Here is a 14,951-nt window from a genome sequence, read left to right as displayed (position 1 = left end):
GTACTTGCTTATAAGTCAGGTCAAACTGCGAACATCAAAGATTGTGATCTGTCATAGCATAATGCGCCTGTGGATCAGGGTCTGTGCTTTTTGTTCTACTGACTACTCCTAACAAACTGCATATACACAGAGCTGTCGGTGCATTGTGTGATGGTAAATCAGGGTCTGTGCAGTTTGAAGTTGGACTTACAAGCAAGTATATACAGTACATGTGCTTTGCTGCAAGTATTCATTCTACTCAGACTGTGTCATATGTAAATCAAGTTCATTACATGTTGTTAACATTTCTAAGTGTTGTAACACTATATCATAAAAACTATTGTACATTGTGATGTAACATCCATCAGTGTCACATTATGTTGTTACAATCACAGCAGAGTGATTTAGTAATGCAAAGTTTATGCAGTCATGTGACAAATACTCTAAGATATGTTTTCATCAGACATGAAGTTTATGAAACTGGTGAAGTAATTAAATATACCATTGGCTTCTGGTAGGTTGCGACATATGACATATTCAGCTGATTTCATAAATTTTTTTATAGACTCATCATTGTCATATTGTATCATTTTTGGGGGGCTTTAAGGAATTGGAACATTCAGGATTTTTTAGGTAAATTTTCCCGGATGAGTCTTTTTTTTTAAATGCCCACCATAAGGCAGAGTATATTATAATGTCCATCCAGCCATCTGTTGATCTGTTCCTAATTCTATTTCCATGCAATTACTTGAGTTCTCCACCATCCACAGTTACCTAACTTTGTGCATGGCTTGCACTTAGGGTAAGGAAGAAACCCTCAGAGCTTAGGGATAAAAAAGTAAAAGCTCAAGGTCACTGTGACTGAAAGTAAAACAGTTGGTTTAGCACATTAACATTAGTTCCACATCCCAGCACTGGATCAGACTTGGATGGCTTGCACTTGAGATGTGGAAGAAGCTATTGATTTGAAGGTGAAAAGGTCAGAGATCAAGACCACTGGATGAAATAAGAAAGATGTTTCCGCATAATTAACAGTCCGACATCACAGAGATGAAACAAACTTTGTGGATGGTTTGTACTTGGGATATAGAAGATGCACATTGATTTGGGGGTTGAAGGGTAAGGTCAATTATTAAAAGAAGAAAAATGGTTTCAGCAGAAATGTGCCTTCACCAAAGTTTGTGAATGACTTAGACATCAGATAAGAGAAAGCTGATAGATTTTAAGATAAAAGGTCAGAGTAACTGACTTAAAAAAGACATTTATTTGCCTAATGACTTTAGTTCTAGATTGCATACCTCGATCAAAGTTTGTGGATGGATGCACTTAAGATTTGGAAGAAGCCTGTTGATTTTGGGTCCAAAGGTGAAGACCATTGTGAAAACTGGTTTTTGCATGGTTTCTTTTTCCTAGAGTAAGTTCATTGAACTATGTGGTTCTCTTCTACTTGTTGTAATAAAGAAGCATATAAATTGTGTTGTCAGAAGGTTAGAAGTCACAATCATATTAAGTCTGTTCAGAAAATAACAGTTTGCACAGCAAGTTTAATTCAGGACCACATCTCTTGACCAAAGTTCTAGGTCTTTGAGACTTATTGGTAAATAATCTCCAGGGTCAACCTTGCCCTACTGTTGTTGCCAATATAACGCCTATTCAACATAGGACAGGTGTATAATGTGCTGTTGTTTATGTACTAGAGTTATTGCCCATTTTGTCTTGCAGCATTGTACGACTTGCAGTCTTGTGAATGCAATTATTAATGTGTTTTTTTAAAGGATTGCCCTGAAACTTGGTAAATATTATGTCCATTATTAGAAGATGCATGTGAAGACTGACAAATCACTTTTCTCATAAATATTTGTTGGAGTTATTGCCCTTTTTGTCTTGTAGTTAAATGCAGTGTGTGACAGAATCTTATTAATGCAACTAGTCCTGCAGGTTTTGACAGATTGTCATAAAACTTGGTAAATAGTATGGTCATCATCTGAGGGTGCATATATAAACAAATCACTCTGCTCCCACAATTTGTTAGAGTTATTACCCTTTTTTGTTTTGTATCTTAATGCAGTGTGTAACGATCTCATTGGCACAACTAGTCTCACATTTTGACTTGTAGTTTTTATGAATCACTTTGAAACTTAGCATATATTATTGCCATCATCTAAAGATGCACTTACTGACAAATGTTCCTTGACCGTGATGTATGTAAGAGTTATTACCCTTTTTTACTTACCACTTGATGTATTGTACATGCATGACAGAATTTTGCAAATGCAGCTATTCTTGCAGTTTTTATTGGATTGCTGTGAAACTTAGTACATATTCTGATCATAATCAGAAGATATGACTGTTGACAAATCATTATACAAACACTGTTTGCAGAATTTTTTTTTTCTTTAATTTAATGTGCATTCATCTCCATTATGTGATAGGAGTGGAATTCAATAGAAGCAGGGCTATATTTATGCAAACAAATTGCTCAACATTCTTTGGTTCTTCATGTATTGTAAAGAGAGACATAACAAAGTCATGTTTGAATAGCCATTTAGTTGGCTGCAGCAAGCAAGGTTAAGTGCATAGTTCAAGAGCTTAAACAAAATGGCTTGTTGGGATTTGAACAGAAGGCCCTTTTTCTGTAGCTAACAGTGTCTACCACCAGGTCATGATGCCTCAGTAATGTATGATTGTAGCTTTATTCATTTTGCTTGAAAATTTTAAGTAGGGAACATAAGGCACTTAACATATTATTGAACATTTCCCCCATTATGTTCCATAAGTTTAGAGAGGTAGCATATATTCAGGATTCGTTGTTGATGCATTCTCAAATCAACTTTGACTCCCAACTGCCACTAGAATGGCTAGAAGATAGTACTTCTTGCTGAGGCCAGCTCATAAAATTTCACAATTCTTCAAGTCTTTTCTCTTTGACATTACTAAGCAAAGAACACTTTTACTAGCCTTCTCATTATCTTTTGAAGTAGACGGCTCAGATCGCAAGCTAAATTAGTAACGTTATTGTTAAAGTTGACGTCACAAATTTGACTTTAATTTAGCTGGCTGCCAGCTGATAACAAGAAGACTGTTACAGTATTAATTGATTTTAATTTTTAAAAGGTTTCATTACTGTTGTGGATTTGATTGTGTCAAGGCAGTGGGTAATGTAAATTTTGTATAATTGATTGGTATGATTGCAGTTTGGGAGTTGAGGTTGACATTTGAAATATTTTAGCCTTTTTATTTCATTGCACCTTTTATTCCCCAAATACCTTTACATACATGAACTGTATTCCCGAGTCTATTTTTGTTCTTTGACATTCAGTTTGTAACCATACCCTCTTTTCTTTCTTCCACTTTTATATTCATTTCCTTACAATTCATTGCTATTAACACTATAGTAAGCAAGATGTTAATCATCGTGGATCGAGACGTGGCACCAGCAAGCCATCACAAATTCCTGTCTTCTCAGCAAAGCAGAGGTTAGTCATGGTAGAACTGGATTGGCCATTCACAGCAAAGTGCTTACCCATACCATTTACTCTAATATTTACCTCACTACTAGTCTGACACTGTATTGGGCGTGATTTAGCATTGATTATTGTTTTTTAATAATACTGGTCAAGAACTGGTCTCTCCACTTAGTCATGTGATTATGGGGAATGCTCAAAACAATATTCTAGCTTTAGTTTTTTTTTGTCCTGCAATAATACTTTTAAAATAGTTTTAAAGTTTTACAACTTTTGTATACTTAAAATAATCTTGAACTTTTGCTTCTATATGTATGAAGATAATCTTGTAATTGAAAAGTGACTTGATTCAGCTATTTTTTTCATTCACATAAAGGAGATTGTAACCTAATTTCAGCAGAGGTAATGAGATTTTGTTCAGCCTAGTCTCACTGATTGAACAAAAATCATTTTTAAATGATTGAATGCTTGGCATAGAAACTTAATTTTTATTGACTGCTGTTACATTCACCAGTGTATAGTTTCAGTATATGCCAGGTGTCATTGTGAGTTGCAAGTAAACTAACAATGCATCATTTTTCAGTAATCTAAATCATTGGCTGGACATGACTAAAGTTTTATCACCCCACCATGATTCAGCTTTTCTTTGTGGCTAATAGAAAATTTAACAACCAACTTTTAAACAGATGGCTTTTTGAATATGTGCAGAATGAAATTTCTGATTTATTATTGAGTATTTTAGGAGATAAAATTCCAAATTAAAAATGTTTCCAATTTTATTTATATTAGTAAGTTTATTGGTTACTTGCTATAATCTGTTGATTTCCGACTCTTTTGGAGAACCAGTTTAAAAGAAGGACCATTTGTCATACAGTGACAAAAATCAGAAACTACTTTGGTGATATGATATCTAATAGGTGTTTTTGATACTAAATTATTAAATCAGTTTTAAGTAAAATATTTTCATCTTCAAATATATTCAAGAAGTCGTCTGTTCATAGTTGGTAATAACTATTTATCAATTAATTGACAAATGTTTTAGAAAATGCATTTAAAGTGTGAATCATAGTGGCATGACCAAAACATTTGCGTGAAATTGTAAACTGGCCTGGATTTCAGGAACAGCCAAAAATTAAGTGTAAGTGTTGAATCAACCAAGTTGACTGGACAATAATAAAGTTTGACCTAGAATTGACAAACCAAATATCTTAAGTTTGACTGAAATTTTAAGTCCTGTTGTTTCGGGTGGAGGGATAGTTCGATAAAGGGAGATTGGGATGACATGATTAGACTTTACGTGACAGAGCGTTTGTGAAACTGAGGCAATCTGGCCCATTAAATTCAGATTATCATTTCAGAGATCATTTTCCACAAAATAATTGGCAATATCAACAGCTAATTTTATCATGTGTTTTGCAAACAAGTTTTGGGCAGCTGGAATTGATCTGTATACCATCATGTCTCCTGTGATAAGCCTATGCTTGATGATAAATACAAGCCCCAAATTTACAATGTTTTGGCAAATGTTTAGTTTCCTGTTCAAAGCCTGGTTTAATTATAAGCATTCTTCCTTTTTTTGATCTCTTCTGATCATACACTAAATGAGCTTATTTGATGGCGTGTCTGTCATCAATCAGTTAGGATATGTTCATTATTGTTACTTCTCCAAAACTACTGGGAGTTGGCCATCTTGAAAATCTTGTCACTACTACCTCTGAATGGCTGGTCATATTGAGATGAGTCTTCACTAAAATATTTCATATCATGTTTAGCTGGTCCTAAATGAAAATGGTACCCTTTGGATATCCATTTTAGCTGTCAGTGTGGTTATCTTGAAAATCCTCATTTGTACTCCTAAATGGATGGTCATTTTGACATGGGGGAAAAAGACTTCTTAATATAAGTATCTTGAAAATCCTCATTTGTACTCCTAATTGGATAGTCATTTAGACATGGGGGGAAAAAGACTTATTATGTATCTTGAAAATCCTCATTTGTACTCCTAAATGGATGGTCATTTTGACATGGGGAAAAAAGACTTCTCAATATATGTATCTTGAAAATCCTCATTGTACTCCTAATTGGATGGTCATTTTGACATGGGGGAAAAAGACTTCTTAATATATGTATCTTGAAAATCCTCATTTGTGCTCCTAATTGGATGGTCATTTTGACATGGTGGAAAAAGACTTATGTATCTTGAAAATCCTCATTAGTACTCCCAAATGGATGGTCATTCTGACATGGGGGAAAAACACTTCCTATGCTGCCTAATAATCCTAAAAGAAAATCATGACAGTTTTTTGCCTAATATTGCTGTGTGGCGACCATCTTGAAATTCTGACTATCCACCTGACTGGATCTTCATGTCATAATGGAATTTACTCAAAAGACTTACTATGATACCTAGATGGTCCTAAATGAGACTGATACCAGACTAGCATCCAAGATGGCCACCATGCCAACAGTCTTTAAAATCTTACTCATGCCTGGATATCAGAGTAAGTATGGTATGACTAAAGCAGTTATAATTCAGTCTGTGCAATAGTGACAGTATTGGTTGTGAGATAGTCTCGAAATTTGGTCTCTAGTTGTCAGGTTGACTGACTGCAGAACATGCTGTCCAGCTGCACTTATACAGGCCGTAAGCCTTCCCCACAAATCTTGCATATCAGAGCCAATGTTTTAAATTGTAAGATTACTGGTACCTAGACATTGTACTTGTGGTGCTCATCGATGCACAAATTAGACCAGGGGTCTCAATCTCAAACAAACCTTGAGGGCCGCATGAGGGCATTTTCGATGGCCCAAGGGCCACACCACCTTTGTTATCTCTCATGACACCTTGTGATGCCAATCATTTTGCAGGTCACAGGATACACCTTGGCAGGCCATGTGTTTGATTAATTTTCCAGACAGTATTCCAAAAAATTGATCTCCTCCATTAGTGCATAAATTCTCTGGACAGGGTGCAAAGTAATTATTTTTATGGTGTCCAGGTATTTAGGTTATTGATAGTATCTTGACTCCCAGAATTTCTCTTTAGCTAATAGGGCCTCATTCCCTTTGAGGGACTCTTGTTTTCAATAATTTACAAAGCAGGCCCCTGGGCTTATCAAAGGAGAATTGATCTATTCAGCTATTTGGGTCAAATTATCAGCTGAAAGTAAATGTCGAGGGACCAGTACATTCAGGTATCCTGGGTTTCCTAGTTTGAACATTTCATTTTTTTTTTTTGCATTTATTGTAATAGTGTGGGATGTGTTGGATTTGGAACTAGACTGGATACAGACTTTTTTTAAATTTATATTGCAATATTTGGTTTCTTCCATTAATTTTCTTATAATAATTTTAATATGGGGAAATATTCTACCTAGATATATTTTCTAAATTTGTACTAAAACTAACAACTAATTGTAGACAGAATCTTTTATCAATATTGTATTTGAAACCATGATTCTCATGTAACAACCATAGCTTTGTGACAAGCCCAAAATCAAAGAAATACCACCTTGATTTTTTTCATAATTATCCATGCAAAAAGATAATTTAAAATGTTCTTTTTAGTGTGTACTGAGGACAAAACATTTTTTATAACTTTAATTGTTCATTTTCAGAACTTTAACTTTCTCCACCATATACTTCCATGTTTGAAAAAAAGACATCTAATTTTATTTGATTTAATTTAAAAATTTTGGTTTAAGTCATCTTTACATTTACAACAAACATTTTCTGCCTTGAACTGTTGTTGATTGATTTTATCTTATTCCAGCCATCAAGAGCTTAATGACCTTTGAAACTTTGAAAACCAACTGACTTTTTAATGTCAGTTAGGATTTAGTCATTATGGGATTAGTATCAATTTGTGATTTTTACATTGGACTGAAATAGTAACAGCAAAAGGGTACTTAAGTGATGATGATGGTGTTTATTGTTTTGCATTTGACTCACAGTGGTATATACTACACCATATTTAACTGAGTAATTAGTAAAGACTTGGTCAAACTGAACCTAGTGTATAATGTCGTTAGTTGAATTGGCTAAGTGCCTTGTTTCTTATTATCATGGTTTAAAGCAAAAATTACAAATTGGTATTTACCCTGTGTTTATGAGCATTCCTGTATGATCATGACAAAAATATGAACTTCACATTGTATAGTTGACCTACTTACAGCTTTATTTCCATAAACGTTAGGCCACAAGTGATATTTGTTTTAAAGTGTGGTGTGTTTCTACCTATATAAAAATTTCTCATATCTATGATCTTGACATCTTTACCTGGCATGCGATTGTGTGATACAGAATCTAACAGATAATGGTGTGTAACCTTCATGTTTTCCAAAGATATAATGTGTCATGATCATGTACTCAATAATACTTCACAAAGTGTAAGAATAACATTCACCGAATATAAGTCAAACAAAAACTAACAATATGAATGTGAAAAATGAATTGTAATTATTTTTATAATTTACATTGTATCTTGGATATCAAAAGAACCCAAACCATGGTTTTCATGAGAAAATTCAAGAACTTTAAGGCATTTGAAGCAGCTTTTCTACATATTTGAAGGTTGAAAGAATTTGAGTTTAAAATCCTTGTATGTATTCTTTATTTTTTATGTATGCTGGAATAGAATAATCAATCCCTGGTTTAAATGTAAATTGGGGGTCCCGAGTGGCCAAGTGGTCTACAGCGCTCACCATTATGGATCACTGCCATCTCACCTCTGTCTGCGTGGGTTTGAGTCTCGGATTCAGGCAATGTGGGTATGTGAGAAAGCTTGCCAGTAGCTTCTCGAGGGTTGGTGGTTCTTTCCGGGGATTTCCTGGGTTCTTCCACCATTAATACTGGCCGCCATGTATAGCCTATTGTGTGCTGAAAAATGGCGTTAAACCCTACAACAACAAATGTAAATTGTGTACTACTTCAGTACTAGTTACAGTTTTGACATCGAATGCATGTTTTCCTTGTAAACTCCTCATTGGACAGTTCATTAAATCATAACTTTAAATTTTGAAAGCAAAATAAACATCAAAAATTGTCTCTCCAGGCAGCAATGCAGAGTTGTTTTGATAGAATTTAGAAAGATAGAAGATAATTTTGAAGATAAATAGACAGTGAAAATGCTATTACTTGCATTTTACCAATTTTCAAAGAATTTATGGTTTCTGCAAACAGCAAACTTAAAGACCCAACAAATGTATATAATCATTAATAAATCAAGTCCAGATGCAAAATGCAGAGACCCAGATCTGCCATCACATAATGCATAATGCACTGGCAGAGCTGGGTCTATGCTTTGTGTTAGGAGTAATCAGTAGAATAAAAACGACATAGATCCTGATCCACCAGCACATTATGTGATTGCCGATCAGGGTCTCTGTTGTATAAAATTTATGTATTAGTGAGTATTTACAGTAGTGATGCTTTTGTGTGAATAATAAAGAACCCTTCCCCAATCCACAAATTTAAGTACCTAGAAAAATGCTATTTCATGAAAATTGATACCTACACCAATAAGTAAGCTCACAGTAGTAATAATAAATGTAATATTCATAATAATACAAAAACAAACAAAACTCTGTGACCTCCTTTGGGAGAACAGTCCATCTGTTAAAAAATATTGGTCTCTTTAGACAGATGGTCTCTTTCAAAGGGCATCTGTATAACTTTCAAAACATTGGATATGTACATGTAATATCAATTCTGGCCCTCATAATTATGATGAGTGACCTTCCAAAACTGTAGTCTTTCAAGACAGGTTGTAACAATTCTTCATCTTCATCATTATCATCATCATCATCATCATCTATTACATTCTTTATAACTGAATATTCTAAGTAGAGACATCAGTGTGTGCCACATTCTTTCCTGTAAGTATGATTGCATGCCTTGCCCAAAATGACTGTGCTGTTTCAAATAAACTGCACTTTTGTCTAGTCTTGCTTTAGCAGAGGGTGATACAAATGTATTAGTTTTCTGATATCATTGATGCTTCAGTTTCAACAGCATAAAGAATTTGTGCTAAATTTCTTGCATCAAGTTTACAAAAATCATAATTCACATAATTCTCACCATTATTATTAAGAGGTTTTTATGTTCTGATTGTTTGTTGCTGCAAAGATACCTAATCAGTCACATCTATATTAGGTCATGGCTCCCTATATTGGGCATTCTTGATTTCATTTAGTCTGCACATGTTCCATTACTGACTACACATTATTTGATTGAAAAATACTAGTTTATCCTAAATGAAAGTGGTGCCAATCTGACAACCAGTATGGCTACTTTGGCTGCCATCTTGAAAATCATGTTATGAATACTCTTCCAAAACAGAGTGTTACAGATAGTGATATTGACATGGGGATTTTCACCAGAGGACTTATGATGCCAGACTGACAACCAGTACGACAACCATGGTGGCCCTTATGAAAATTTGTTTGTTAATTATCCTGAATGGATGGTCATATTGACATCGGTTTTCACTAAAAGACTTACTGTACCTAGTTGGACCTAAATGTTGATGGTATCTATCTTACATCAAATATGACTGGTTTTCACCACTACTGTTTCAGAGTGGGTGTTCATACTGAAATAGTGTTTTTGCCCAAGACTTCTAATAATGTCCAGATGAACCTAATGAAATGGTGCCAATCTGTCATTAAATATGTCTGCCACACTGAACAATTTGAAATTCATGTTATTGCTCAAGAATATCAGAGATGGTTTCAACACACTGTGTTAAAAAGAACAGCAAAAAAGCAGTTGCCTTGGATTCCTGGAATTTCTCTTCAAGACAGTAGAGCATCAATCCTTTCAAGGGACTCTTGTTATTTCAGTGACGGAATACGAAGTAAAGTTGTATATATGTCACTTTAGCTTAAAGTGTATAATAATAGTTGTTAACTTGTCTTTAAAAACATGTTTGGACTGTGGACAGACTCAGAAATGTGAGGGCCACTACTCCAAGAATTCATCCACACAAATAAAGTTTCCATTACTAATTAGGATTAACAGGTAATAGATGTTAGATTTTAAAAATTCTTTTTAGAGTAATTTTTTCTGTATTTATTTCAGTTGAACATGGTAAGTTTTTGTTTACTGATAAAATTGAAAAAAAAAGATTAAAATTTTTTTAATAAAACTTGAATATCATTAGAATTTGAGTCGCAGAATTTGGTATATCCAATAAAACTTGAAAGTAACAAAGTCAGTTTTAAATTGATATGTTCTAAATTGAAGAACACACTTAATCAGATTTGAACTTATGGAACAAAAATAAATTTTGTTTTCATTTGTTTTTAATTTCCTGCAGATTTTTAGAAAGCTTCTTTACACCCTTTTCATACAAGAAACAGGACTGTCATGGTCCATAATTTAAGTTGTTTGTCTATAATAATCTAGTGTTACTTTTAAAATAAACATGTTAGAATGTTATGTATTGCAGCATATGTCATATTGGGACCACAGTATTGTGATACATATCTTACTTGGACACCCAGGCAATATACAACCCTAATTAACATCATAGCATGACTATTGTTCTGTGGCATAACACTTGGCATAGTTGCATAACAATGTTATTGAGTAATCCAAAGTCCTTATATGATAAATAGAATCTTAAACTCATATTTATTTGACATAAAATTCTGCAATTCATTGAACAATGCATTATGCCACTTGCTGCAACACATCAAGCAGACTATCTGTATACATCATAGTAATGTTTGTGAGACATAGCATTCAGGAGAACTCGTGTTAAAACACTACACGTGTTGATAAACGCATTTTAATTTTCCTTTTCAAAGCTGTAGCTAAAGTAATGTACATTTATTAAAAGATGCTAAATTTGCCTTCTTGTTTCAGTAATAAAGAGTAAGGACATAAATCTGAAAAATAAAAATAAAAAACATTTTTTGAAGAAATCATTTTTTATTTAAAGTTGTGGAAAATATTTGTTCAAGAAGGAGGAAACATGGGTGTTATTACATTGTAAAATGGAATCGGGTTTTTCTGTTTAGAGGGACATGGTAAAAGTTTAGTGTTATTCACTCTGTTGTTTTGCAGATTTTCACAAATGCCAGACAGTGTAAAGGTGATAAACTGATCATACAGTGGATTGAGATATAATGTGATCAATGTTATGTCTTTAAATTGTTACTTCTAGTGAAACCAAAGATTTGAAGTCTTCATCACTTAACATGAAGTCTGGGGTCAAAGGCCAAGGGTCAGGATTAAGTTCATTACAAGGTCTTCCATCACTCACTGGTACTCAGGAAAAAGGACCAGGAAGAAAACCACGTAAGTATTGCTGTTACATTGCAACCATATTTTTCATGCCAAAAAATAAGAATAAAATAGAGCAATTTTGGTTATTGCAGCAGTTTATGAATCTTCATTCTGACATAAAATAGACTGGCATTTTTAGCACCGATCTTCCCCAGTATTAGTATTAAAATTAAATCTCCATTTCAAGCTCCAAACATATAATGTTTTTCCAACTGGCAGTCAATAATAACATAACTGGTAGGATTTTATTAACACTGCTCTTTGAATTGATGCAAAAGTTTTGTTGTTTGAAGGGGCCCCAAGTGGCCGAGTGGTCTAAAGCGCTCACCGTTCCGGATTACTGCCATCTCACCTCTGTTTGCGCGGGTTCGAGTCCAAGGCTCGGCTAGCGTGGGTACGTGGGAAAGCCTGCCAGTAGCTTCTCGTGGGTCGGTGGTTCTTCCCTGGATTTTCCAGGGTTCTTGCTCCACCAGTTATACTGGCCGCCATGTATAGCCTATCTTGTGCTGAAAAATGGCGTTAAACCCTAGAACAACAACAACAACAGCAAAAGTTTTGTAAAGGCTGATTTTAAATTAAATATTAGGGATGTCAGAAGGCACTTTTCAAAGAATCCACTAAAATCAAATTAAATTGAACTGGACAAAATTAAATACTTAGAATGATCTTGTTTATTCTTTGCAACCCATATTTAAATAAATAGTCTTCTGACTCACAACCCAAATTAATTGTAAAACTAAATGTTTTCTGTGTATCATATTTGATTTGCATGCACCAACTGTGATAGCAAACAGTGGTATATGTTGATTTGCTGCAGTCTGTCTGAAAGTCTTGAAGTCAGTACATTGTATTTCATTATGCCTGTATGTTTGCCCAGAATCCATTTTAGCATGGTATCACAAAACATAGTAAACTTGCAGTTAAGAATTTTTACATGCTGAATGCCAGTAAAGCAATTTTCCAATTTCTGTTACATGTATCCGAATGTGTTGTACTTTGACAGTAACCTAGTTAGAGCAGTTACATATATCCGACTGTTTTGTACTTTGACAGTAACCTAGTTAGAGCAGTTAGCATATATACTCAGGAGTCCAACTACAAATGGCACAGTCCCAGATCTGCTGTCGCATAATGCACTGGTAAATCTATGCAATTTGTTAGGAGAAATCCATAGATCAAAGGGCATAGATACTGACCTGATCTGCCAGTGACTTATATGATGGCAGATCAGGTTCTAGATTGTTTGCTATCGGACTTGATATATAAATATATATGGTAAGCAAAGCCTCTTGTGGTTGACAAATGAAATTTGGTAGACTTATCCTGTATAGGTCCTATGTTGAGGTAGTCAGATCTTAATTTTTAATTTTAAATTGTGAAGTTTTTCAACAATTTTTAATGTTTTGGACTTTGACTTCTTTGACTAAAATTTCATGGTTCCTTTTAACAAATACCACTTGATGTAAACAAGTAAAATTTGGTATGGATCTTTGTTTGCATGCATAGATGACCTGTGTTTAGATTTTCATGCCAACATAGTACAGGCATTTGGGCCATAACAGGTGGAATTGTTAGAGGGTAGGATAGAAGGTTGTCTATACTGCAGAAATGAAAAGGAGGAAACTTGCTCAGATTGTTTTCCATATCCATGTCATGTTCCAGCATCTGTACCAGAAAGTATAAAAATCTTATCAAGGCATAAACTTTGATTTTTTTGTCAGACATTTCATATCTGTATCTGCCATTTGCTAACATCAGAAACATGTCTGTAAAGTTTGATTTGTCTGTTCACATAAAATGGACATGCCATACATAAATTCCAGAAAGGCTGTACCTAAGTTTTGCCTAGATGTTTTTACTTTTTTTTACAGATGCCTGAACACAATATTTGATGGATTTTGCATCATGACCCCTAGATTACTGTTTTGTTGTGGGAGGACTCCCTCCTCCCATTTATAATTATGGGGATGTGTTATGGCAAGAAATTGTAAATGCTTTCTACAAGGTTTCCATTTTTCTATCTTGAAAAACCATTTTGTGCCACCATCTTAGCCATCCAGTTCAAAATATAATTTGTAAGAACGAACTTGTACTTTGACATAAATGAATAATGTAAATTTTAATGCTAAAGAAAGGACCAATGATGATTTTGATATCATTTCATGAGATGTTTGGTGATTTTATAGGTCGCATTCTTCCAACTTATTCACCAAGACAAGGTATATAAACAGATTTGTGCAATGTCATTTTCTTCAATAGGTAAAGGGTTTGATAATGTGTCAATGTATCTTTGTATCATTCTTATTAAAATCTTTTGCACCCTTTAAGGCCACAATTACATGACAGTCAATGCACCACTTACCTAGAGATTTATTTTAGAATTGAAATTTTAAGATGGAACTTAAAATTCAGACAGTATTCAGATTTAACATTAGTATGTTTTCAGGTAATATTGAAATTAAAATATTCATAAATAACTTACAACTTAAAATCAAACCTTACTCTAATTTTATTGACATAGGATTCCTACTAACCAGTTGCAAATAATAATAATAATAATTGTGTGCATATGATAATTTATATGAAATTTAATGTTATATATTTTTATCTAAAATTGAACTTTGCCTGAAACTTAAGTCTCTAATCAGATGAAACATCGTGTACTCAAATCATACATTCATTTATGTATGAAAAGAAACATTTTGGCATGCACTCAGATATATAATATTGATATCAATCCTTACAAAAACACTAGCAAATCAACATTTAAGACTTCACTGCCTCCTTTTTTAAATTTTTCAGGTACATCCTAACAATAGAAGATCATACTTGAGTGCTCATTTCAAATAAAATTTATAAAACTTGTTAAGAATTCCAAGACTTGGCAAGCAAAAGATTCAGATTATTAGACAATTTCATTGATATGAGCACAGATATATTGATTGTATTTGATAAATCCACAGAATAGTTTTGTGGAATGAAATGCTTCAGATGCCTCAGTCTTACATGACATCATTATGTCATTTTGATACCATTAGGAGTTATTGTGTGTTATAGAAATATTGTGATATGCACATACTATCCTCAGTAACACTATAAATGGTTTCATCATCATAGTAAACAGCAATAACATAATGCAGGATGTATTAACAGTTAATATCATGATGCAGGCTGTATTAACAGTTAAGCTCATGCTGTAGGCTGTATTTATAATTA

The 14,951-nt window shown here is 33.8% G+C and overlaps 1 protein-coding gene across 3 annotated transcripts in view; it reads left to right on the top strand.

The window, feature by feature from the left end:
- LOC149801227 (centrosomal protein 43-like) overlaps positions 1-14,951 on the top strand; it is a 112,390-nt gene that overhangs the window by 56,194 nt on the left and 41,245 nt on the right. For all 3 annotated transcript variants that reach the window (XM_089955296.1, XM_089955295.1, XM_089955294.1), the window contains one exon: positions 11,614-11,747. In XM_089955296.1, the coding sequence (XP_089811422.1) occupies positions 11,614-11,747 (134 nt within the window). The remainder of the gene's footprint in view (positions 1-11,613; positions 11,748-14,951) is intronic.

The sequence above is a fragment of the Sinohyriopsis cumingii genome, chromosome 4, assembly GCF_028554795.1.
Source record: "Sinohyriopsis cumingii isolate HCF-2022 chromosome 4, ASM2855479v2, whole genome shotgun sequence".
NCBI lineage: Eukaryota > Metazoa > Mollusca > Bivalvia > Unionida > Unionidae > Sinohyriopsis > Sinohyriopsis cumingii.
Note: the sequence above shows the minus strand (reverse complement) of the source record. Positions and strands in the feature narration are given on the sequence as shown.